This window comes from Phragmites australis, chromosome 1 (genome assembly GCF_958298935.1).
Source record: "Phragmites australis chromosome 1, lpPhrAust1.1, whole genome shotgun sequence".
Taxonomy (NCBI): Eukaryota; Viridiplantae; Streptophyta; class Magnoliopsida; order Poales; family Poaceae; genus Phragmites; species Phragmites australis.
In genome coordinates this window covers 17,778,159-17,805,673 of record NC_084921.1, presented here as the reverse complement: position 1 = coordinate 17,805,673, position 27,515 = coordinate 17,778,159, and the positions used below count along the sequence as shown (strand labels likewise).

At 41.4% G+C, this 27,515-nt stretch overlaps 1 protein-coding gene across 1 annotated transcript; it reads left to right on the top strand.

The window, feature by feature from the left end:
* The first annotated feature begins 559 nt into the window (after positions 1-559).
* On the top strand, positions 560-8,471 carry LOC133911873 (poly [ADP-ribose] polymerase 2-A-like). The gene is made up of 18 exons (XM_062354321.1): positions 560-925; positions 1,144-1,498; positions 1,585-1,712; positions 2,226-2,307; positions 2,613-2,845; positions 2,924-3,050; positions 3,439-3,494; positions 3,796-3,869; positions 4,374-4,420; positions 4,547-4,596; positions 5,059-5,121; positions 6,135-6,215; positions 6,479-6,589; positions 6,681-6,756; positions 7,159-7,301; positions 7,512-7,585; positions 7,926-8,031; positions 8,135-8,471. Exons 1-18 carry the CDS (start codon positions 842-844, stop codon positions 8,228-8,230), a joined length of 1,986 nt encoding a protein of 661 aa, XP_062210305.1. The 5' UTR covers positions 560-841; the 3' UTR covers positions 8,231-8,471.
* The last annotated feature ends 19,044 nt before the right edge of the window (positions 8,472-27,515 follow it).

Below are 27,515 nucleotides of genomic sequence, written 5' to 3'. Positions count from 1 at the left end.
GCGAGGGAGGGGCAAGTGGAGTAGAGAGAGGAGGTGTAGTGGATCTTGACCACCCGAGGGGAAAAAATGATGGGGGAGAGAGCTGCTGCTGCTAGGAGATGAGAGGGAGAGAGGGTGTCGGCATAGGACCCATGATGAAATTGTGTATATGGATCCATATTTAGAGAATGGGTTGAAGCACGCTGAAGAGTAGAGAGAAAAATATAGATAAAGAGCTCTTTATATAAGTGAATAGGGAGTCAAAAATGAGGAATAGATTGAGGCTGTGTTTGGTTGGGCTGAAAAGTTGGCTTCTGATTGATGTTTTTTTTCTATTAGCTTTTACAATAAATTTTTAGTTTCTCAGCACATTAAAAACCAGAAAAAACTCCTTTTAACTAGCTTTTCAGCTTTTAATTTATTTTAAAAAATAATTTTCAGCTTTTTAAAAACTAACTCCTCAACAACTTATTTGATTGGACTTCTAACTTTAAAAACAAAAAAAAAACCCAACCAAACATAACATGAAGTTGCTCTTAGTGCAACCCCCGCTCCCAAAATCCTTTCTATTTTCCCGCCCGTGTCCCGAACATTTTCGGCGCCGTTCCCCTTCTCGCCGTCCATCTCCTTCCCCAGCAAAGCAAGACTTCCCTTCTCCCCGACGGAACCAAACCCACCACCAAAACCCCAGCGACCCACCCAAAGAAATCGCAACTCCCCTCCTGCGCTCTCTCTTAAACCTCCTCCCGCCCGCCATTGCCCTCCCACTGCACAGCCTCTTCCCCGGGTGGCCCCTCCAAACTTTCTGGAACCTTCCAAGAAAACCCCAGGAACCCGAGGTAGGCGGGCTTGAGCCGAGGAGATGTCGGCGAGGCTGCGGGTGGAGGAGCTCCGCGCCGAGCTGCAGCGCCGCGGCCTCGACGCCTCCGGCACCAAGCCCAAGCTCGTGAGTCCGCGATTCGCATCCTCTCCCCAACTCGTCCGACGCGAGCCCCCACAGCCCGCCTGCGATTCAAATCCAATTTTTTTGCTGCCGTGTGCACGGTTTCGTCGCGCGAAGGCGCGCGCACCATGTGCTCTTGCATATGCGCCCATGTGAAGATGTTTTGTGCCTTCGTACGAGGGTCGTCTTCTGAATTCCGTTCTGCAATGCCTTTCCACCAGGTGCGGAGGCTGGACGCCGCTATTCGCAGGGAGGAGAAGGCAGCAATTTCCAAGGCGGCAGATGGGGACGACGTAGTCGCAGATGGTGCGGTCGTGGATGGCAAAGAGAACGGCAAGAACACCAAGAAGAGGAAAAGGCCCGGTGATGGGGAGGACGAGGGGAACGGTGATCTGTCACTAGATGCAGCGAAGCTAGAGGACATGTCGTACCGGGACCTGCAGGCGTTGGCCAAGGCACGGGGACTCGCGGCAAATGGAAGCAAGAAGAATGTCATCGAGTTGTTGCTCTTGGCTCCTGCTGATGCCACGGTAGCTGCGGATGTTGGTGTTCAGGACAAGAAGGAAGCTGGAAAAGGTCTGTTGATCGGATGCCATGAGCTCTGCTCCATCCATTAAAGGGAGGGGGAGGATTGAGCGTTTTTGTATATTTGATTGGTGCAGGTGGTGATGGGGAGGTTGAGGAGGAGGTGAAAAAGGAGAGGATGGTTACAGCCACGAAGAAAGGTGCTGCAGTGCTGAATCAGCACATCCCTGACCACATAAAAATGACCTATCATGTCTTGCAAGTGGTGCGTGGATCCATTTTACCTCTTATTTTCTTGTACTTATTGTACTTTGGGGGTGTGCATTTTAGTTTTAACCACAGTTTATGTAGTTCCTACTTGCCGTGCACATTAGTTGACTTCAGAGGGAAACATGTTCCTTGCAGAATGACAATTAAATTCAGACCAATCCTTTTGTTCATGCCAAGCAGCATATTCTCATATGAAGAATCGTTAAGTGCCTCATGAATTCCATCGTGTTCAGTTTGTTTGTAAATATACTTTGTGGTACCCTAATGTAATGGGACTAATTCTGTCACAAATTGAAAGACTAGTCCAAGTAAAATTTACGGTGGATTCTCAATTTCTCCTCTTCGTATTTGATATTTACAGCAGCTAGAAAGGTTTTTGATGGTCGTCTTTTGAAGAGTGGAATGCCAATATTTTACAACCTTGAAACTGATTTTCAATGAGCTGGATATTTATGTGCTTCTGTACTTATTTTCTTCTCATATTTATGGTGGGCAAGTTTGTTTACAGGGTGATGAGGTCTATGATGCTACCTTGAACCAGACTAATGTTGGAAGCAACAACAATAAGTTCTATATCATCCAAGTTTTAGGTTTGTCCAGCAAATCACTTTTCCTTACTCCACATTCTGTTTTTTTTATTTTCTTTGCGAATGTGTTTCTTCAATCTTTTTGAAATAGTCAACAATCGAGTGATATGAATTTGAGCCATGTCATGCTTTTTAGAAATTTTGGACACTTCCCTATCTGCTCTCATGTGCTTCAGTAGTTCAGTACAATTTTTTCAAGTGTAAATGCACAAACCGAACGTACTTGTTCCCATACTGGTATATGGATTCAAATCCATGAATGGTGGGTGATATTAGATAGAGCTTTAACTGGTGCCTATTTATTGTAGAATCTGATTCTGGTGGAAGCTTCATGGTTTACAATAGATGGGGGAGAGTAGGGGCACGAGGTCAAGATAAGCTACATGGCCCCTTTCCAACACGTGACCAAGCAATATATGAATTTGAGGGAAAGTTTGAGGACAAAACTAATAACCTTTGGTCTGATCGCAAGAAGTTCAAATGTTATGCAAAGAAATACACTTGGCTTGAAATGGACTATGGTGAAACTGACAAGGAAACAGTAAGTTTTACTTAGCAACTGGTTTGCAATTTAGCACCTGTCTTGGTTTTAATCCTTTGTTCTTATTATTTGTCCCAGAATACGACTAAGAAGAAAGGTTCCATTACTGATCAGATAAAAGAGACAAAACTTGAATCTCGAATTGCACAATTCATATCTCTGATCTGCAATATTAGCATGATGAAGCAGCAAATGGTGGAAATAGGTAAAGTTACCTAGCTGTACTTATATACTATGATGGACATTGTTACCACCAAAAAAATCTTCAGTGATGTATAAACATGGGACTTAATTTCATGGAATAGTTTATTTAATACATGTTAGATCCTACAATAAGGGATTGTCACTATGGGACTTAGTTTAAAAAAAAGAAAAATTGATCAGACATAGGAGTAAACAAATAAACATAGTTAATGGTCATCTGCCCACATAGTGGAGTTGAATTAACTCAGTAAAAAGACGAGTAAACAATTGTACGTTCTATCTTGTCCAACACAGTTCATATTTGTTATGTACTTGTGTCTAAAAGTGGATTCATGTTGCTTATTCATGTATCATGTGCATTTACTAAATCATCTTGCCTAATCAATTAGGTTATAATGCTGATAAACTTCCCCTTGGAAAGTTAAGCAAATCTACAATACTTAAGGTAAGTTGTACTGATGTTTCTTCATCGGGAATTATGAATTCACTGTGCACATTTTATTACAAGCTGAAGAACAATTCACATTACAACTTGCACTTAAGTATCTAATAAGTTAGTTGAAAAATATAACATAAGGTTGCATCTTTACATACTTACAGGTAAATAGCTTGAAATACACCTACACTACAAAAGTTCTGTGAAATGTAAATGTCAGCATTGTATGCAATTATGCATTAACAGTTCATCCCATTTTTTCTTAACTTTTCACTCTGTTTTGGTAATGACGTTTCCTAGCATTCCACAGGGTTATGATGTTCTGAAGAGGATCTCCAAAGTTATTTCAAGGGCAGACAGGAGACAGCTTGAGCAATTGACTGGGTGAACACACAAGTTTCTTTTTATTTGACTACAAATATGGAATATGACTAGAATCTCATGCCTGGTTGACATTCTATTGAACATATTCAATATCTTTTTGCCCTGTTTTCTATTTTTTACATCATTGAAATTTAATGATTTGTTAAATGTTGTAGAGTTCTTTTCACTCATTAACTTGTGGTATCATGGCCTTGTTTAATAGCAGATAAATTTCGAAAATATAAAATATACATCCAACTTGTTTCTTTTGCAATGAAATGGCCTTACCTTCAGGATTGTAATGATTGATTATGGTTCTTTGCCAATGCTCAAGATAGCAACTATTTTTCTGGAAACATCAACATTTCTTTATCAGAATTGATGATAGCTGTGCTATGGCTGACATCATCCACAACCAGTTTAGAGAATAGTCAAATGATGCTGATTGCAGTAGAACTTTATGTCTTTCAAATGCTGTAACTATTTTGTATTTACTAAAATTTCTTATGTTGCCTCTGTTTGCAGAGAATTCTACACTGTGATTCCTCATGACTTTGGTTTCAGAAAGATGCGTGAGTTTCAAACTTTATAGCCTTTTAGTATTATATATTGGCCTTTTAGTATGATATATTATACCCAGCACTGTTTTGGGCTTTCTTTTTGGAGCATTTGACCTTCTAACAGATAGCATTTAACAGGTGAATTTATTATCGACACTCCTCAGAAACTAAAAGCTAAGTTGGAAATGGTAATAAACTACCGTCTTTTGCTTATTTATAGCATTAAACTGTTTTGAAATCTTCTGTTAGGGTAAGAAACAGCGATTCTTGTGAAGAAGAATGTTATACAGATCCAGAGCCTCCTTTGGTCCATTTAAGTATTTTTTTGAAGGGAAATGGTCCATTTAAGTATTGACATTCTAATTTCTATGTCAAGCCTTATGTTCTAATCTCTTCTTGTATAATATGTGTAATTACCTGTCATTCTTACCATAGTTCACTCAGAGTGGCTGAATGAGTTATAATTTCATATTCTGTCATTCGTACAATTTTTTTGAGGGAAATTCGCATGATGTCCCTTATTTGTAATTTTGTATGTATGCAGTGTACAACTGTATATTCCCTGTACTAATTCCACTGCTGTTTGTCTCCCTTATGACCCATGTTTGTGCAGAATCTGCTCACATTGTTATCTCTCTTGCACTTTGAAGGTTGAAGCCCTTGGTGAGATTGAGATTGCAACAAAGCTTCTGGAGGATGATTCAAGTGACCAGGTATGTCATGTCACTAATAAATGTGGTGTACAGATCTGAAGTATGGATTTATGAGTTCTTCTCAGTTGCAAAATCTTTATTTGTATTAGAATTTACATCATCTTTTTAGTTGGATCTTGTGGGTTTTATCTCTAACCTACCCCAACTCGCTTGGGACAAAGGCTGTTGTTGCTGTTGTTGTGGTTTATGTGGCTATGTGTAACATGCTTTCAGGTTGTCACTGATAATCACAACTGTAACAGTAAATTTTGCAAAGGACATGTATTTTGGCATTGCTATGAGCTATCACCAAGCTACACATTTCAATATTTATTTCACAGAACTACACATTCCTTGGCATGACATTTTGATGAACTCCAGATTTCTTGATCCCTGTTAAATGTAACTGAATCAGACGGTTTGGACCCACCTTTCAGTGTGACTGACATGCGCGACCCACTTACCAGTTGCCAACCTATCTGTTCTTTGATGGAATATTTAGTTTTCCGAATATTTTGTCAAAACACGTGTAGTGATATGAAATTGTCGAGGATTCCTATCTTTTAGTGTTCCCTTTACATTGATGTTTTGTCTTGGATTTCCTTTTGTTTCTCCTGACATGAATTGGACTGTAAATTTTAAATCGATGTATGCTGAATTATGAACCACTTTTTACTTTTTTTTTATTATTACCTTTTACTCTTACATTGATGTCAATTACAATGACACAATACTCCCCCCTGTCAAATTTTGTTGCATTTAACAGGAATCAACAGATGTGGAGTTCACTAAAATATTATGCGGAAGTATGTGTAGTTTTATGAATTTAAACTGAATTGTGTATTCTGATATTGATGCCAAACTCTAATTGTGAATATGAAATTCCAACTTGTTGCTATAGTTAATGATATGATACCACATTATCTTGCATAGAACATTTTGAGTTGTTAGAGCTAAATTATTCTAAATTATTATTGGTCATTGTATACCCTTGCACATGTTGGAACATAACTGTATCAATGTTTGAAATGTAGGATGATCCACTATATGCTCGATACAAGCAACTTCGTTGTGACTTTGCGCCGCTTGAATTTGATTCTGAAGAATATTCTATGGTAACTTTTCTGACCAATAATCTACATGCACATGGTGTGAACATTCAATGTCGGTAGCTCGTTGTATCAAGATAGTACTAGTAACTGTTTTTGTATCCTTTTGCCAAAGGTAGCGTCTGAGTTAAATAAATGTCTCAGTTTTCAATGATCACCAATTGACATGGAATGGTAGAATGAATTTTATTATTGTTATCTGCTGTCTTTAGTAAATGTTCGTCCGAAAGGTTTTTAACCATTTACAAAAATATCTTTCTTTTATCCAGATAAAAACCTATTTGATGAATACTCATGGCAAAACACACTCGGGTTATACTGTGGACATAGTGCAAATATTTAAGGTGTCAAGGCTGGGTGAAACAGAACGATTTCAGAAGGTGAGAGGATCTTCCTATGTTATGTCTACACAACCGAAAAGAACAGCTATTCTGTATTTTCAAAGGACTAACTTCCAGAATGTTCAAGCAGTTTGCTAATGCAGGAAATAAGATGCTTCTGTGGCATGGTTCTCGGTTGAGCAACTGGACCGGGATCCTTTCTCAGGGTAACTCATGCTATCTACAATTAGTATTATTACCTGTCCATTTATATTTACAGAAGATAGCTTCACTCTGCTTTATCAATTCATGAGTCATGACCTGCTCTTTGCTCGTCTTGGAGTTCTTGAAGTCATCTTTTGGATTATTCATAGTGTATTTACAGAAATATCGATGCTATTTTCATCAGCATGAAATTGATGCTCCATTTCATGGCAATGCATGTTGATCTGGAGCTTTCTGCACATTTGTAACCTATTTTACATCCAAATGTTTTTGTTAGGGCGTTGAGCTGAGAAGGAAAGTTACTTTCTAGTAAAGCCAAATTCATCTTGTGCTGCTTTACACTCTTTAAATGTTGGAGCAATTAGATCGGTGGATGCTACTTTTGATAATATTACTCTCCCCAGGTTTGCGAATTGCTCCTCCTGAAGCACCTGTTACTGGCTACATGTTTGGCAAGGGTGTTTACTTTGCTGACATGTTTTCCAAGAGTGCAAACTATTGCTACGCTTCAGAAACATCTAGATCTGGAGTGCTGCTTCTATGTGAGGTCTGTTGTCGTAGTTCATATACTCATGCATGTTTGTACTAGGCTCTTAGCCTCAGATTGAGTGTGCTATTTGTTTGCTTGTTACATGGGTCACTTTGTCATATATATGCATCATTATCACTTCAAAGAATTCTGCCTAATTATTTTGTTGAAGTTATTTGTTGAGTTTAATTTTGTGTTAATAATGTCTGTTTAACTTCAATTTGCCAGGTTGCATTGGGCGATATGAATGAGCTACTGAATGCAGATTACGATGCTAATAACCTACCCAAGGGAAAACTAAGGTCAGTTACTGGTGCGAAATCTTTTGATTATAGCACATTTTTGCTAAATCATTGTTTTTATGTATTAGTTTTTGTCAATTCTGGATGTTTACTCCTACATTTAATGACACAAGATTGGAAGATAATTTTGATACTCCGTTTAAACTGCACAATCCTAATGTCAACTGAAACCCACCTGAGCAGCACTCATCTATTCCCTTGTAATACTGCATGATGAATAAATTAAGATAGCATCATGATTTTGATATCCTGTACTGATTAATAGCATACTCTTGACTGAAATTATTACTGCTGCTACTCAATATGAAACGAACATCTGGTTGCAATTCTCTTGGTGCAGTACAAAGGGAGTTGGTCAAACAGGACCGGACTTAGCGGAGTCCAAGATTACTGAGGATGGTGTGGTTGTTCCCCTTGGGAAACCTAAAGAGGAACCTTCCAAAAAGGTATGTGCATTTCCCTGCCGCATCCGCACAATTGCTTTGTTGTTCCCGCACCAGGAGCACAAAAGCTCTGCTTAACTGTGAAAACATTGCTGTCTGGTTGCAGGGTAGCTTGCTTTACAACGAGTACATAGTGTACAACGTAGATCAGATAAGAATGCGGTATGTCCTCCATGTCTCCTTCAGCTTCAAAAGACGGTAGATGGGGTCGGTGACCAGCCGAAGGCAGTGCTAAGATCCTCGCGCATCTTCACACTAGCACCAGTATCTGTGCGGGTCATCTTTTATTATCATATTTGTAAGCCTTGAATTTTGATGTGGTTTTAGGCTTCCAGCATCAATGGTTGATGCCTCGTGTATATATGAACCAACACAATCCATCTTCTTTGGTTATATTCTTTCTTTTCTTGGCATATTCCATGCGCTTGAGTTTCCAAAGAATACTTTTCATGTGCTTATCTGTATGATGTATTGGCATGCTACTGGTGTATGTATCTGTGTAGTCCTAACACATTCGGAGCCTCTATCCCGATGAAGCACCGGGTGATATTTCATCGTATTTCGCGAACGCATTCTGCATCGGTTCTTCCATTCTACATTAGTTCTTTATCTAGTGGGGAATCCTATTCATAAATATTTTAATTCGGTGGTAATTGTGCTTTCAATCTAATGTAGACGTTTGTTTTATTCGAAGTATTGATTACACTTGCAATGCTTAATGGTTGTTATCTAGTTAAATGCAACGGGATAACATGGACATGGAACAAAAAGTCCTTATCTGCAGGTATAGTCACTGGTTGTCTCAGCAAATCGGCGCAACCAATATCAAAGGGTGACAAACATGTATCAAAGGGTTGTCGCTCCAATGAGAGGATCATGAAATGCGTGAAATTTTTAGATTCCGTTATTTTTTAAAACTTTTTCTACTCATGGTGATGAGCAATGTTGGCCTGATCTTCCGATAGGTAGTGATAAGTCGGTGGGTGGAGAACTCGACGTTGATGATCCAAAGGCTTCGACCCGAACAGATCGTCTCCCTTGCAATCATTACACCACAGCTCCGATGGTTATCAACCGTGTCGCGCGATTGACCTCGTCAAGAAGGCTCAATCCCTGCAAGCGTACCGAGAACACAAGTAAGAACGTAGAAGATGCAATCTGAAATATTGCGAATTGAATTCAAGCACTCGAAGTCGGAGTTCCACAAACACTTGCGGCGGCCTAGTCGGTCCGGAACAAGAGCGAAAATCTCACAACTGTGTGTAGATCAATGTCTAAGCAAAACCCAACCCTAATTAGGGCGGCGGCTACTGTATATAAAAGACTAGGGTCGGCCAAGGACCCCTGGACGCGTCCCTAATGGACTCCAACACGATACACGGCCCAATGGCCCAAAAGATGGTGGCACAGCACCCTGACAGATTCTAGACGTCCACTTGTTTCGATGATTCCCGTTGACTCAGAAAGAATTTGGACATGGGACCAGTACCGTTGGAAAGCTTATCTCCTTAGATTTCCAACCATGTGTAGAACGTCAAAAACGGAGTCCGTATGCGTCCTGGACGACGATTTTAGTGCGGACTGGTCCTGGACTCCGAAACGGACTCGAACTGGATTGGGCCTCCACCTTGGCTTGGGCGCCCTTGCTGTTCTTCTCCCGTGTTCCTAAGTAACAATACATCACAATTATTCAGTAGCATCCCATCCTCATCAAAATATAAAGGAACACTAAGGAACGAGCTCACCTCATGATTTAGTTGACGTGCACGAGCTCGTGTCAATGGACCTATTGTTGGAGGAATACTCGGTGTGTGTGTATCCGAAAGAGTGATGTCCTCATCATCCTCCCCCTCTTGAATTGGAGTCGTCCTCGACGCAATATCATCATCTTCTCCCAAGTAAGGCTTTAAATCTGAAATGTTAAATGTAGGACTAACCTCATAATCTGCAGGCAACTTAAGCTTATATGCATTATCATTGATCTTTTCCACAATTTTAAAAGGACCATCAGCTCGAGGCAGCAATTTAGACTTTCTCAAATCAGAAAACCTATCTTTGTGCAAATGTAACCACACAAGATCACCAATTTCAAAAGCAATATGTTTCCGACCTTGGCTACCATAAGTTCTATACTTCTCATTCATCTTTTTAATATTTTTCTTAGTCAACTCGTGCATTTTCAGAATCAAATCAGCACGTGTCTTAGCATCAAAATTCAATTTCTCGGATGTTGGTAAAGGAAGTAAATCAATAGGGGCACGGGGGTTAAAACCATACGCTACCTGAAACAGACTTACCTTGGTGGTGGAGTGAACTGATCTGTTGTAAGCGAACTCAATATGGGGTAGACACTCTTCCCACATCCTCAAATTTTTCTTCAAAACAGCCCGCAACATGGTGGATAATGTGCGGTTCACAACCTCCGTTTGTCCATCGGTTTGAGGGTGACATGTCGTTGAAAACAGCAGCTTTGTCCCAAGTTTATTCCAAAGTGTCCTCCAAAAGTGGCTCAAAAATTTTGCATCACGATACGAAACAATGATGTTAGGCACTCCATGCAAGCGAATGATTTCCCTGAAAAACAAATCAGCTATGTTTGTAGCATCATCGCTCTTGTGACAAGGTATAAAATATACCATTTTTGAAAAACGATCCACAACGACAAATATACTATCCCTCCCCCTCTTGGTCCTAGGCAATCCTAAAATAAAATCCATAGAAATATCCTCCCAAGGCACACTAGGAACAGGAAGAGGCATATAAAGTCCATGTGGGTTCAAGCGAGACTTACCTTTATTGCAAGTAGTGCAGCGTGCCACGTAGCGCTCGACGTCGCGCCTCATCTTAGACCAAAAGAAGTGAGTAGCTAGTACATCCTCGGTCTTCTTCACTCCAAAATATCCCATCAAACCACCTCCATGCGCTTCCTGCAAGAACAATAGGCGAATAGAGCTAGCTGGGATGCATAGCCTGTTAGCACGGTATAGTAATCCATCATTCAACACATATTTATTCCAAGTTCTTCCTTCTTTACAATGTTCGAAAGCATCTTTAAAGTCCAAATCAGTAGCATATAATCCTTTAATTGTTTCTAAACCAAAAATCTTATGATCGAGTTGGGACAACATGGTATAACGTCTAGATAACGCATCTGCAATGACATTGTCTTTACATTTCTTGTGTTTAATGATATAAGGAAAAGACTCTATAAATTCAACCCATTTAGCATGACGTTTGTTCAGTTTGGCTTGGCTTCTAATATGTTTCAAAGCTTCATGATCAGAATGAATAATAAACTCCTTAGGCCAAAGATAATGTTGCCATGTTTCTAAAACTCGCACTAAAGCATACAACTCCTTATCATAAGTCAAATAATTAAGAGATGGCCCATTCAATTTCTCACTAAAATAAGCAACGGGTTTACCTCCTTGTAGTAGCACTCCTCCAATTTCAATGCCGCTAGCATCACATTCTAACTCAAAAGTCTTACCAAAGTCTGGAAGTTGGAGTAGAGGTGCATGCGTAAGCTTATCTTTCAGCGTATTAAAAGCTTGTTCTTGTGCTGGCCCCCATTGGAACGGAACACCCTTCTTTGTCAACTCATTGAGTGGGGCAGCAATGGTGCTGAAATCTCTCACAAAACGCCAATAGAACCCTGCAAGGCCATGAAAGCTTCTCACCTGTGTGATAGTCCCAGGGGTCGGCCAGCTCTTGATGGCTTCAATTTTAGCTTCATCCACTTCAATTCCCTGTGGAGTAACAACATAGCCAAGAAAAACAACTCTATTCGTGCAAAAGGTGCACTTGTCAAGGTTAGCAAACAAATGTGCCTCTCTCAAAGCAGTAAAAACAGCACGTAGATGATCAATGTGTTCTTCATGTGACTTGCTATAGATCAAAATATCATCAAAGTACACCACCACAAATCTTCCTATGAAAGCACGTAAAACCTCATTCATCAATCTCATGAAAGTGCTAGGTGCATTAGTTAAACCAAAAGGCATCACTAACCACTCATATAGACCGAACTTAGTTTTGAAAGCAATTTTCCATTCATCTCCCAATTTCATTCTTATTTGGTGGTAACCACTACGCAAGTCAATCTTTGTGAAAATAATAGAACCACTCAACTCATCAAGCATGTCATCGAGCCTAGGAATAGGGTGACGATACCTTATTATGATATTATTAATGGCTCTACAATCAACACACATGCGCCATGTACCATCTTTCTTAGGAACCAAAAGAACAGGAACAGCACAAGGACTAAGGCTCTCTCGTACGTACCCACGGTCCAAAAGGTCTTGGACTTGTCGCTGAACTTCCTTAGTCTCCTCCGGATTGGTCCTATATGCAGCGCGGTTTGGCAAGTCGCTCCCGGGATCAAATCTATTTGGTGCTCTATCCCTCTCAATGGTGGTAGCCCCGGGGGTATCTCAGCTGGAAAGACATCCTTATACTCCTGCAAAAGGTTAGTGACAGCAGCAGGCAAAGAGCTAGGTATATCATCAATTGAAAATAAAACCTCTTTGCATACGAAAACATAGCACAAAGTATCATTATCTTGAATTTCAGCAAGGTCAGATTTAGTAGCAAGCATAACACCACCCTTTAACTTAATGCCTTCGGACCTAGGTGTGTTCTTCTCTTTCTTAGGTGGAAAAACAGATTGAGCTACTTGCTAATTTTCAGATTCCAAAACACGTTATTTCTTTTCTTTTTCAACTAAAGCTTTATCACATTGCACAATTTCAGCAGGTGTCAAAGGAAGCAAATAGATTTTCTTTCCCTTGTGCATGAGAGAGTATTTATTACTTCTACCATGGAGTGTAGCATCGGTATCAAATTCCCAAGGACGGCCTAACAAAAGTGAACATGCTTGCATAGGCACTACATCAAAATCAGCATAATCATGGTAGGAACCAATAGAAAAATATACTCTCGCAGATTGTGTTACCTTAACCTTACCGCTATTATTGAACCACTGAATGTAGTATGGATGAAGATGTGCACGTGTTGGCAAGGAAAGATTCTTCACAAGATCGGAGCTCAAGATATTGTTGCAACTCCCGCCATCAATTATGGTACGAACACGTGCATCTTTGACAATGAGAAATGTCTGGAATAGATTATGGCATTGTAGCTGCTCCGTTTGCCCCATTTGAGAACTCAAAACTCGCTTCACAATGAAAGTGCGTGCTGCATAACTCTCCGTGGCAGCGGTACCACTAATCTCCTCCCCCTCACTATCCATGTCATGATCGGCTGCAAGATTAGCTTCAAATGCATATTCTTCCTCGACATCACTATGACTAACATATCCACCATCTGCTGTTGCGGAGTATGCTCGCTGGCTTGGGCAATCCTTCATGACGTGGCCAATACCTTGGCAGCGACGGCACACAATGCCCGTTGTACGACCCGTGGTAGCTGCACCTGAAGAAGAGCGTGGCATTGGATCCTGCGAAATAGTAGATTTACTCACCTCACGTGATGGTTGTGGTGCTCCTGCTGAACGCGCCCGAGTGTTGGAGGAGGGGGCAGCAGATCGTGTAGATGTAGAAGGAAATGTTGTTGCTTGTCCCGGTGGTACTCGTGAAGTAGATGTACTCCCAAAATTGTTCTGTAATTTCTGCACCTGTTGTCGACCCTGCAGTTCTTTTTCTGCCAAGATAGTAAAATGGAACAATCTATTGGTAGTATTGTAATCTTTGTAATCAACAAGGTCCTGAATTTCACGTCTCAACCCCGAGTAAAAACGAATCATGGTATCCTCATCATCCTCTTGTATACTACAACGAAGCATAGCAATTTGAAGCTCTTGATAGTAATCATGCACAGATTTAGAACCTTGATTTAAGCGCTGCAATTTCTTTTTCAATTCACGTGTATAATCAGGAGGAATAAATCTATTGCGCATGGCACGCTTTAGTCTAGGCCATGATTCAGGTTCTAAGCCACTAGAAACTAGACCATTCCACCAAATAATAGCATAATTCGTGAACTCACAAGTGGCTAGTCTAACTCTATGCATTCCAGGAACCATATGAGAACTATACTTTTGATCAACCGTCATTTCCCAATTCAAATAAGCATCAGCATCATATGCACCATCAAAAGGAGGCATTGAAAACTTAATCTTAGAATAAGGATCATCGCGACCGTTGCGATTAACATTATTACCTCCATTACCTTGACGACGTTGTTGTTGGTCACGACGTAATTGTTCAGCATGAGGACGTTGCTCAGCACGCGCATCTTGCCCAACAAAAACCTCACCATCTTCTTGGTCACCATCATTAGTACCATCATCATCATCATGTGAATGGTCATCATCCTGTGGTGGCTGTCGCAACTCAAGGTTGTTGACTCACGTGACGAGGTTAGCAATGCTTGTTCTAATGTCTGTCAATAGCCTAGTATGATCCTGCAAGGCTTTGTTGAGTTCTTCCTTGGACACACAATCCTTAAAATCCGATGGAGAGCCATCGCCTGACATGGTTAGTAGAAAACAAAGGACAACAAATATTATCCCTATCAACTACTAGGTTGTGGAAGGTGGAATCACACACACTCAAGCGTCTTACCACGCTCTTACAAATGTTCTTACCAACGCAGCAAGGAGGAACAACCGGTGACGAGTCTGGAAGCGAGGGATGATTGCAAGAGTGAACCTGTTCGGATCAAAGGAGGTGGAGCTTGGAAGGCACAATATGGTAGCAAGGGTTAGCAATAATTGTAATCAGAAGAGCAAAGCTAAATAAGTGTCCAAAGTATGAATCACAGTTGCTGGTCTATCACGTGTCCCTAGTCCTAGCACAACAGCTGAAACAAAGCTAAAAAGGATGATCAGAGAAAGACACAGCAAACAGCACAATTATCTGGGTGTTCTCTATGTGCTCCTCTTTTTTTGTCTTTTAGCACTAGTAGGAATCACGAATTTTTTTTCGTATTTTTTCTGATATTTTTTTCTGAACTAAGAGCACACAAGCAACAACCACAGAAATTTTTAGCTCAAACGGATGCAAGATGTGGCCTACAGAAAATCAAGCACATTCTCTGAAAAGCATGCGGAAACTTCGCGGCTCGAATACTCAATCTTCCAAGCCGAATTTGGGAAAAAAATTTCGGCAAAACCCGGCGAAGCAACGGATGTAACTTTTTCTGTAGATGTCCGTGAAATTTTTTTTTGCCTGATTCCGAGTCCGTATGAGAAAGTTATGGCTATTTTACTGAACCCCTGTTGAGTTAGGGTTTTTTTTTTCAAGCAACTCTTGCAGGAATTGACCTCTTTAAGGTATTGCAAGCAATAGGATTGCGAGATGAACAAGGATGGCAGCGGTGGTAGGGCAATTGATACAAGGCGGCTTGCGACCTATCTAGGGTTGGCGTGGCGGAAAGTAACACAAGGCGGCTCGCGGTGGCAAATCGAGTAATGTGGTGGCTCGACTTGTTGGTGGGGATGGTGGCGATGGGATAGCGGCGTGATCAAAGCAGTACGGAGCGTTGACTAAAGACCAAAAACACGACTCTAAAACCAGCAACAAGACTCGACCACGGACACGAACTCAACAACGCGCAACTGAAAACAAAAATTGCAAAGGCACAAAGGGTTCTAGGGCAGCGGAAATTGACGGAATTTTTTTGACTTTTTCTGGACTCTAGGTAATGAAAAACAGACTAATCTAAAGGGAAAGACGAAATTACCTAACGGGCAACCTGAAAATCTGATACCAGTTGATGAGCAATGTTGGCCTGATCTTCCGATAGGTAGTGATAAGTTGGTGAGTGGAGAACTCGACGTTGATGATCCAAAGGCTTCGACCCGAATAGATCGTCTCCCTTGCAATCACTACACCACAGCTCCGATGGTTATCAACCGTGTCGCGCGGTTGACCTCGCCAAGAAGGCTCAATCCCTGCAAACGTACCGAGAACACAAGCAAGAACGTAGAAGATGCAATCTGAAATATTACGAATTGAATTCAAGCACTCGAAGTCGGGGTTCCACAAACACTTGCGGCGGCCTAGTCAGTCCGGAACAAGAGCGAAAATCTCACAACTGTGTGTAGATCAATGTCTAAGCAAAATCCAACCCTAATTAGGGCGGCGGCTACTGTATATAAAAGACTAGGGTCGGCCAAGGACCCCTGGACGCGTCCCTAATGGACTCCAACACGATACACGGCCCAATGGCCCAAAAGATGGTGGCACAGCACCCTGACAGATTCTAGACGTCCACTTGTTTCGATGATTCCCGTTGACTCAGAAAGAATTTGGACATGGGACCAGTACCGTTGGAAAGCTTATCTCCTTAGATTTCCAACCATGTGTAGAACGTCAAAAACGGAGTCCGTATGCGTCCTGGGCGACGATTTTAGTGCGGACTGATCCTGGACTCCGAAACGGACTCGAACTGGATTGGGCCTCCACCTTGGCTTGGGCGCCCTTGCTGTTCTTCTCCCATGTTCCTAAGTAACAATACATTACAATTATTCAGTAGCATCCCATCCTCATCAAAATATAAAGGAACACTAAGGAACGAGCTCACCTCATGATTTAGTTGACGTGCACGAGCTCGTGTCAATAGGTCTATTGTTGGAGGAATACTCGGTGTGTGTATCCGAAAGAGTGATGTCCTCATCACATGGATCTATAGGGAAATAATATCAAAAAATAGTATTTTTTTATGGTGTCATGATATTTGACACAGTGGTAACTATCACATATAATCTTTCAAGTCGAAAGTAGATCACTAGTATGGCGCAAATTATTACGGTGCCATACTATTCAACTATGGCACCAAATATCATGGCATCGTATAAATAGATCTATTTTTAGAAATTGTTTTTGTAGATATCTATTGTAGAATATGTTTTTAAAAAGAGTTAAAATGTAAAAATTATACGTGAAATGCTAAGAAACCTAATGCGTTGGTCCGGGTTTAATCCTAGAACGACGCTTGCGACAGTGAGATAGGTAGGTGGACAGCAAAGCTAGGGATTACACAAGCGAATGATTGGCGCAAAAAGATAACTCTTAAAGAAGACAAATTTGAAGTAAACATCATGCTATTAACTTGCAGGGATAAAGTCACTGTCTACATATTGGCTACATTACTACCCCGAACTGAAATATCCATTGACTACTTTTACTACATGGCATCATGTAGGTCTAGATCTTATGATTTACTTTCAGTTATTATTTTATTAGGACAATTATAAATTTGCCACTGTTTTGAACCGTTATTGCAAATTTGTCATAAAAAATTATAAAAATACCACAAGAACTGTCATTCGAGTGGCATTCTTGCAAAAAATAAAAAACCAGTGACAAATTTGCAAAAGCCCCTATTTTATTACCCTTTCCCTTTTATCTCCTATCATCAGCTACAATATTATGTTTACCATTTAATCCCCACAATTGAATTAGTGATATCAATGTAGTTGTTTCAATAAAGGCTATTTTTCCTTGGCTTCAACGGCCTTCATAACCCTTATCTCCTTTCCTCGCCAATGCCTTTTTGTTAATACTGATGAAGCTTATGTTGAAATGATTGTCAAATAAATACTTGGGTTCTCTTTGGAACGCAACAATAGTAAAAACATAGGTTTGAAATTGTTTGTCACTTGCAATCCTACGGGAATTTAGAATACATGAGAGTTTCTAATGGAGCGTTTGGATGGAGTACAGTAAAAATATAGGAATTTGATGAGAGAGATTGATACAAAGAAAACTTTCCAATAGGTTGAACCTCTTGCTAGAATTCCTCTAAAATTCTTACGGAACAAGCCATTCTATAGGAATTTTGGAGGATTTGTAGGAACACAATCCTTTGTTCTAAATGGCTTCATAGGAAAGTTTCCTATATAATTCAAATCCTTCAAAATTCCTCTATTTTCCCTATATTTTAAAGGGGGCCTTGATTTTTGTAGGAAGTCTGGTCTTCAGATGTCTCATCCTCATGTTTGCTCTCCCTCCAGAGTTGGGTTGGTAGTACAGAGATCGAGTGGAGAATCGTCAATTTGGTTCAAGCTCCCAAAGATCTTTCTCATATCCTTCACACGGTTCCATCTGATGCTAAGATCATCTTTAAGGGATTACTGTTAGGGACTAAAATCTTTTTATGAAGGGATTTTCGTTCTCTTTAGCGTTTAAACGATTTCTTTTCATGGTTTCCGTCATGAAGAGATTTCTAAGATCATTCTCTTCAGGAAGGGATTCTCTCTCCTTTCGCTTTAAGAATCTCTTCGAAGAGAAGCTGTTGAAGATGAGAGAAAGTAAAAGGAATGAGAACGAGAAAAAAAATCAGAAAAGAAACGAAATGAAGAAAATATGATTAGAGATAGTCTAATAGGACTATCTATGCAATTCAATTGCCAAAAAAAAAATTTATGACCATCACGTAGTAAGTACTCCTTCAGAATACATGCATGGATTGGATCAAGATAACAAGTTCTCGTTGTGTTGCGTGAAAAGACGTCTTTGTGACCATTTTTTTTGGCATGACGACAGTTGTCATGGAATGTGAGCCACGAAAGTATCTTATGAAAAATATACACCACTGAATTAGCAGGCAAAAAAATATCGGCCAACTAGCAATCCCCAATAGCCCCTAAAACTGATCGAAATTTACAGGGTTCAAAAACATGATGTATCGCTAGAGTATTAAAAAAAATTATATTGTTAACAATGACAGAGCGAACTTCTTCTCTACATTATCTCCTCTTCTCCTTCCAGCAGGCAGTAGAGGGCTCGAGCCCCTCTACTATGCGGCCTCCCTATGAGATAGTTCATACTCCCTATTATTCTTGTTAGAAAAAAAGTAAATTCAAAACTTCGCTGCTTTTTTCCTATTTGTTTACCGTTGGAAATCACGATTATGTTTTCATTGTTTTTTGAAATCAAAGCTTTAGACTCTGGTCGTGAGCCTTGAATGTCCATGGAGAGCTCATTGAGCCAGGACGGCAGTGATGGTGTCGAGCTGATCTTTCACCACCCGTCGCTATGCTGTCCAACTCATAGTTATTGGGTAAGGCTTAGAAGTCACATGCATAATTACTCGCTTATTCCTTTATTTGGAACCAAGTATCTGTTTGATTTACAGCTGCACATAAATTGCTACACTCTGGGTTAGATAAGTTTGACTGACTTAAGGGTGCCTATTTGGTACTTAAAAAAAAGGGTGCCCATTTGGATCCCACGTGTTAGACTCGAAAAAGTGTGGTAAACTGGCAATCCCTTTTGCTACATAGATTGTGGCAACCATTTTGATCGCTTAGTTTTGCAAAGAAAAAAGAAAAAATGATGAATGCTGGCAACCTTACTATATATGAACCAATCCTAAGAAATTGTGATTAAGGTAACAAGCCCAAAATTTCACACCTCTTCTCGCATCCATCCCATACCCTTCGCATGAGTGATAAATCATATTGAAAAAATCTCAACCAAAACACATGCTGATAAACTAAGTTAAAATATATCTTGATTTATTTGTGATGAATGATTGACATTGATATTGATTTAGTTTGATGATCTCCGATTTTGTATGAGCCTTAATGTGTTGATTCTGGTGAACTCAGAACTTTGGCATATGCTGGATGAAATTCAGTTGCCTATTTTGATTTGGACTAACTGGAGGTACAATTAAAGAAATGTGTTTACTTATCTCATGATGTGTAGGTAATGGATGCAACTTGGCGATTGATGGTGGGATGATCGGACTAAATGGGGTGCTTGGTACCGGACGATCAAGTAGACCAGACAGAGTCAAGTATGTTCCTAGTTGTATACGTGGAGATCAAACAAAGTATGAAAGATGAATGGACATGATATGTTGACAAAGTCAAGTGAAAGAGATGCCAGTGCAAGTGATAAGGTGGCCCGAGGGATCAGGAGCGAGAGAGATTTATCGGTGATCAAGATCGCAAGACGGAGTACAAGTGTCGACATCGGGATGCTTGCTTGAGGTCAAGCAAGTGATAGTGAGTCACGCTTTGAGAAGCATACAAGCGATTTTGCGATTTAGCCTCAAAACCGTGGAAAGAATGGAAGTGCACGTGACATCATCGTGAAGCTTGCATCGAGGCGAAGCTAAGTCATGAAGGCGCCACGGTTGTCCGATGTATGAAGGATAAAATAAACAAAATGCTTTCGGTGGTAGCTAAGAGTGCACTACAAGAGAGGGTTATTTTAGAAATAAGCTAGAAAATTTAGGGGTCAAGAAACCTATGCTATAAATAGAGGGGGAGGGCTAGTCGAGCTATTTGAACCAACCACTTGAGTCCCTTGAATCATTCATATAAGAACTTTGTGTTAGAGTTTTAGAGAAGAGAAATATGAATGCTTAGCCTATGTATTAGATGAAAGCCATGTGAGAAAAAATCTTTATAATCCGTCTAAAATAGGGCTTACCTCTGCAAGTAATAAAATTTGTGTTTACTCTTATTTTTGTATTCACCCCCTCTAGTTTTTCTCTATTGGTTCTCTTGCAATTTTGTAAGTTTTTCTCTTTTTCGTTGTGTTTTTGTTCCGGTTGTTGAGCTGAAGTTTTTCCACCTTCGAAAGTTTTTCTTCTTGTTTCTAGAGATATAAAATTTACATACATATGTATACAAGTGAGTATTGAATTCTCTTGCCTTTAGATCATTAACTTGATGAATTTCTTCCATCGGTGATCTTTTCTTTGCACTACTACAAAAAACCCCTTCATTGCCGGCCCATAAAAGGGTTTCACTGCCGGTTTTAGAGCCGACAGTGGGCAACGGGTAGTGATAGTCCCCGACTATCACTGCAGGCCCGGGGACCGGCAGTGAAGGGGTTATCACTGCTGGCTGAATGCTTCAGCCGATAGTGATAGTCGGGCACCAAATCGATGTTTTTGGGGCCGGAAAAATTGAATTTTTTTTTGCACCCGAGGAACCCCCACGCCCGCGCCGTCGTAAGTCACAAGTCACGCGAAATACGCGCGCGTGAGGTTCGTGGCACTCGAATCTGAAACCTCTTAGCTCACGCGATATGTCCTTACCATCCCACCATAGAAGTATTAGTGATACCATTAGCTTATGCAATCCTTTTGACACTACTACAAAAGCTATTTTTTAAGACACCTAGGTTTCATTTCTATAGGCGGTTCATAGGACAAACCGCCTGAGTAAGTAGCTGCGGCCCTATGCGGTTGTGGACCGCCTGTGAAAACTAATTTCCACAGGCAGTTCCTTATGTGAACCGCCTGTGGATATTTCCACAGGCGGTTCACATAAGGAACCACCTGTGGAAATAACTCCATAAATAGTGTATCCAATCGGGTAGCTCCATTCAGACAGAGAGCTCTACTGTTCGAATAGTAGAGCTCAAGGTGGTGGCACATTTGGAAAGTAAGGGGGGAAGGTTTTGTTTTTGAATTCTTTAGAGGAGCCATCTAAGGTAAGGGTATCTCATCTCTAGCTAGCATTTTTTTTGAAGTTTAGATTTAGATTTAAGGTTTAATTAGGGTTTAGATGTGATCTAGATATGCTCATGGTTCTTGCCATTTAGATCATCGAATTAGCTAAAATTTATTGCCAATATTGATTCAATTGTATAGATTCACATGATTCTAGCATTATATTTAAAAATGTAGCTAGAATTTGAAATTTTTTAGCCTTAGGAGGTTTCATCATGAATGGGGATTTTTTCTGTCTAGATCTAGATCTCTAGGGAGAGGGAGAGGAAGAGGGAGAGGGAGAGGGAGAGAATAATTAATTAATTAATGTATCTAATTTTGTGGTTGAAGTTAAAGATGGACAGAGCATGGATGTACGATGCGCCAAGACTTGAAGAAATATACATCAAAGGACTCTCTGCTTTTATTGAAGCTGCTGAGAAGGACACTTTGACTAAGAAGACAAAGGAAATATACTGTCCATGTTCTGACTGCAAGAACCAGAAATTATGGAACAAATCAAACATAATCAAATCAAACTTGATCTTGAGAAGTTTTGTTGAGGATTACACATGTTGGTCCAATCACGACGAACAACGTACAAGCGAACCAAAAGAGGACATTGCTGCTGATCAAGTGTTGGTGATGATGAAGGAGTAGTCGAAGGCGACACTGATGTTATGATGGATGATGATACTGATTTTGATCTGGAGGAAATATTGCGCCACGCAGAACCGCATTTTTTAAGGGACACGTGAGGTTTAGATAATTTCGAGGCATTACAGAAGGCATCAAAGGAACTTTTGTATGAGGAATCGAAGGGCTGTGATAAGGAGTTTACGGTGTTGCATTCGGTGCTTGAACTTCTAAGGTTGAAGGCTAGCAATGGATGGTCCGACAAGAGTCTCTTGGCAAACATGCTTCCGAAGCCTAACTCTTGCCCACCACCACTTATCAGGCGAAGAAGCTTATCTGCTCGTTATCATTGGATGTGCAAAAAATACATGCGTGTCGAAACCACTGTATCCTTTACCGTAAAGTGTACGAAGCCTTGGATAGATGTCCAGTGTGCAATGCGAGTCGGTACAAGAGGAATGATGATTGTGAGGATGAAGATGCTTCCGCCAACGCGAAGAAGAAGAAGAGTAATGCTGGTCGTGACGAAGAAGACACTTCTTCCAACGCGGAGAAGAAGAGAAGAAATCTTGCGATGGTGATGTGGTACCTACCGGTGATCTCCCGCTTGCAACGTTTGTATTTGAATCCTAGGGACTCTAAACTGATACGTTGGCATTTCGATAAGCGTAAGAAGGATGGAACTAAGCTTCGACACCCCGCTGATGCTAGCCAATGAAGAAAGTTCGATGCCATGTATCCAGAATTTGCTGAAGAACCAAGGAATGTAAGGTTTGCGTTGAGTACTGATGGAATGAATCCTTTCGGTGACATGAGCACATCACATAGCACTTGGCCAGTGGTCCTGGCCATCTACACCCTTCCTCCATAGCTATGCATGAAGCGGAAGTATCTTATGCTTTCCATTCTTATCTAAGGACCAAAACAACCTGGCAATGATATAGATGTGTTTCTGGAACCATTGATGGAAGATATGGCGAAACTGTGGAATGAGGGGGTTCGGGTGTGGGATGAGTTCCGACGATAGTACTTCACACTAAAAGCCATGATTTTCGTTACCATCAATGATTATCCCACCCTTTTCCCCTATCGGGGCAAGTTAAAGGGAAGCAATGATGTGTAGTGTGCTTAGATGACACCGCGTCTGTGTACTTTCTGTACTCACAGAAGGTAGTGTACACGCGACACCTACGGTTCTTACTCAGAACTTACAGATACCGCAAGATGAAGAAACATTTTGAAAACATGGTTGAGGAAGGTACTAGCCCAAAACCTCACGGCAGGGCAGTAGTGTTTCAAATGGTCAATAGCATCAAGGTTGTTTTTGGGAAGCCACCGAAGGGTAAAAAGAGGACAAAAAGTGAGACGCTGACCAGCATGCTGTGGAAGAAGATGCCAATTTTCTTCAAGTATTTGCCCTACTGGAAGGACTTGGACGTCCGTCATAGCATTGATGTCATGCATGTTGAGAAGAATGTGTGTGATAGCATCCTTGGCCTCTTACTGGACGTACCGGGCAAGACAAAGGATGGAATCAAGTCACGTAAGGACATGATGCATTTTGAAATCAAGCCAGAGGTACACCCTGAAGATAGACCAAATGGAAAACATTATCTTCCCCCGGCTAGTTACTCTCTGACACTTGAGGAGAAAAGGCACTGTGCAAGTACTTACGTGGGGTGAGAGTTCCGACTGGTTACTCATCCAACATTAAAAACCTAGTCTCGATGAAAGATTTGAAGCTAATCGGCATGAAGTCTCATGATTGTCATGTGATGATGATGCAAATGCTCCCTATTGCAATCAAGGGTATCAAGCCAAGATACATAAAGGTGGTCATCACACGATTGTATCACTTCTTCAACGCAATTGCTCAGAAGGTGACCGATGCTGAAAAACTGGGTGCTCTATATAGTTAGTTGGTAGAGACTTTGTGCCAACTTGAGATGTGCTTCCTTCCATCCTTTTTTGATATCATGGTACACCTCTTGGTTCATATCGTGAATGAGATAATTGCACTGGGCCCTGTATTCTTACATCAGATGTATGCGTTTGAGCGGTACATGGGCATTCTCAAGGGCTATGTAAGGAATCGTGCTCACCCAGAGGGTTCCATGATCGAGGGCTACAGTACCGAGGAAGTTGTTGAGTGTTTCATCGACTACATAAAAGATTCTAAACCGATTGGTATACCTATGTTTCGATATGAGGGGAGGTTGTCAGGGAGAGGGACCAAAGGAAAGAAAAGATTCATCGATCATGATTACAAAGTAGTGGAAGAAGCACATTTCACCATCTTGCAGCAGCTCCAGATAGTGGCACCGTACGTCGAGCAACACCTGAATGAGCTTCACACAGAAAATCAAGGCCGCTCATATGATTGGATCTTGAAAGAGCACAAGCGTCGCTTCACTACATGGTTCAAGAACCAAAATCTTCCGGATGGTGAATCTGTAGATAACAAAAATGTGAAAATATTAGCTTGTGGATCATCAAGTTTAGTTACGTCATGGCAAGCATATAATATTAATGGGTACACATTTTATACCAAAGCAAAGGACAAGAAGAGCACGACCCAAAACAGCAGTGTTCGGATAGAAGCCTATGACATAACATGAGAAAAGGTCACCTACTATGGGTTCATAGATGAAATCTGGGAACTCGACTATGGAGTGAATCTGCAGATCCCCGTTTTTTGGTGCAAATAGGTCAAACACCTAAATGGCGTGGAGGTGCACAACTACGGCTTCACAACTGTCGACCTCATCATTGTAGGCCACGAAGATGACCCGTGGGTTCTTGCTGATCAGGTCGCACATGTTTTCTATATAATCGACCCCGCGAATGAAAAGAAGCACGTAGTTGTTGCTAGAAAACAAAGAATTATCGGAGTTGAGAATGTGGAGGATGAGGAAGAATACAATCAATTTGACGACGTGCCACCTTTTGGAGATCCAGAAAAGATCAAACTTGTAGAAGTAGCCCTAGATAGATCTGTGATGCTCTACATGCGCTTTGATGGTGTAGGGAAAACAGTTCAAGGCAAATAGTTAATAGAACATTGTATCCAAATATTCAAGTTGTGTGCTTTAATTGTCAGAGTAAGTTGCTGAAAACTGTACTGTTTCTGAAAATGTCATTGTGACCAAACAAGTTGATGTTTTGCGTTATTTTACTCGAAATGTATCCACAGTCAAGGACCGCCTCAAACATCGTTAGAAAGCTAATAGAATATTGTATCCAAATATTCAAATTATATGCTTTAATTTAAGAAGCTTAATATGTAATAGAAGAATATTTCCTAAAAAATAATCATTGCCGCTTCTAGGGAAAAAGATACATTTCCACAAGCGGTTTCTAAAGTCAACCGCCTGTGGAAATGACTACTATATATAAAATCGCGCAAGGCCCCGAAAACCCTAGCCTTTTACTTAGTTTGCCCGCCCCGTCAGGCTGCCCAAATTAACCGCGCCTCCCTTTCTTCCGCCTCCGTCCGCCGCACCCTCTTCCTTCGTTCGTCGCACACTCTTCCTCCGTCCGCCGTGCGCTCTCCCCCGACAAGGAGAGCCACCCCTCTCCGTTCGCTGCCCCCCGACGAGGAGCCGCGCCCCCTCCGTCCACCCTCTTCGTCCGCCGCACTGAGGAGGAGCCACCGAGGAGGACCTCCCCACCGAGGAGGAGCCGCTGCCGCCTGAGGTACCCTCGATCCTGCGCATGACCCCTAACTGCTCGGTGAGTAGCCATCCCCCCTTTCTACCCGGCTGAGCCATCGCAGCCGGTGCTCCGGCCGAGCCGTGGTCCTTTCTTGTGCTCTATGATGCCCGGCTGAGCCGTCGTAGCCGGTGCTCCGGCCGAGCCGTGGTCCTTTCTTGTGCTCTGTGATGCCCGGCCATCGTGCCGCCGTTCTCTGTGAATATATGTTCTCAGCTTTGTGATGACAGCGGGCTAAGTTCGTTTGGTGTTTCATTTGTGCTCTTGAGCTAGGCGGTAGTCGCCAATTTGTGATCATGTTATATCTCTGTTAATCAATTTTGCGTTCACTGTGTTGTGCTTTATTGGTGCCCTGTGATCAGTGGCTTGCACTTTGTATTAGTTCTGTTGGAGAGCATTTTTGCTCTCTATGCTCTGTTGGGTGGGCACCCTTGTGTTTGGTCTGGTGAGTGCTAGTGCCCTTGTGGCGCCTTGAGCTCTCTATTTCCTTTGGCCTTGCTAGTAGGCGCCTCTATTGGTGCTCTTGTGCTAGTCGTTTGGGACGCCCTGCTGTACTATACCGATTGGGCTCCCTCTGTTGAGTGTTGGAGGTCGGCTGGTACTGTGTAGTTGATTTTATCATAGTTTTATACTTGATCATTAACTTGGGTAGCTCGGTCTAGCTCTCATTAATATATGTTCTCAGCTCCGTGATGATAGCGGGCTAAGTTCATTTAGTGTCTCATTTGTGCTCTTGAGCTAGGACATAGTCACCAGTTTGTGATCTTGTTATATCTCTGTTAATCAATTTTGTGTTCACTGTGTTGTGCTTTATTGGTGCCTTGTGATCAGTGACTTGCACTTTGTATTAGATCTGTTGGAGAGCATTTTTGCTCTCTGTGCTCTGTTGGGTGGGCGCCCTTGTGCTTGGTCTGGTGAGTGCTGGTGCCCTTGTGGCGCCTTGAGCTCTCTATTTCCTTTGGCCTTGCTGGTAGGCGCCTCTATTGGTGCTCTTGTGCTAGTCGTTTGGGACGCCCTGCTGTACTATGCCGATTGGGCTCCCTCTGTTAAGTGTTGGAGGTCGGCTGGTACTGTGTAGTTGATTTTATCAGAGTTTTATACTTGATCATTAACTTGGGTAGCTCGGTCTAGCTCTCATTAATATATGTTCCCAGCTCTGTGATGATAGCGGGCTAAGTTCATTTAGTGTCTCATTTGTGCTCTTGAGCTAGGCCATAGTTGCCAGTTTGTGATCTTGTTATATCTCTGTTAATCAATTTTGTGTTCACTGTGTTGTGCTTTATTGGTGCCTTGTGATCAATGGCTTGCACTTTGTATTAGATCTGTTGGAGAGCATTTTTGCTCTCTGTGCTCTGTTGGGTGGGCGCCCTTGTGCTTGGTCTGGTGAGTGCTGGTGCCCTTGTGGCGTCTTGAGCTCTCTGTTGCCTTTGGTCTTATTGGTACGTGCCTTTGTTAGTGCTCTTGTGCTGGTCGTTTGGGGCGCCCTGTTGTACTGTGCCGATTGGGCTCTCTCTGTTGAGTGTTGGAGGCCGACTGGTACTGTGTAGTTGATTTTATCAGAGTTTTATACTTGATCATTAACTTGGGTAGCTCAGTCTAGCTCTCATTAATATATGTTCTCAGCTCTGTGATGATAGCGGGCTAAGTTCATTTAGTGTCTCATTTGTGCTCTTGAGCTAGGCCATAGTCGCCAGTTTGTGATCTTGTTATATCTCTGT

Bases quoted from the DNA above. Each gene is read 5' to 3' on its own strand.
- LOC133911873 (XM_062354321.1), top strand. From the start codon at position 842: ATGTCGGCGAGGCTGCGGGTGGAGGAGCTCCGCGCCGAGCTGCAGCGC. The intron at 6,757-7,158 runs GTAACTCATGCT...TACTCTCCCCAG, and splicing joins GACCGGGATCCTTTCTCAGG to GTTTGCGAATTGCTCCTCCT. The intron at 8,032-8,134 runs GTATGTGCATTT...GTCTGGTTGCAG, and splicing joins AAGAGGAACCTTCCAAAAAG to GGTAGCTTGCTTTACAACGA.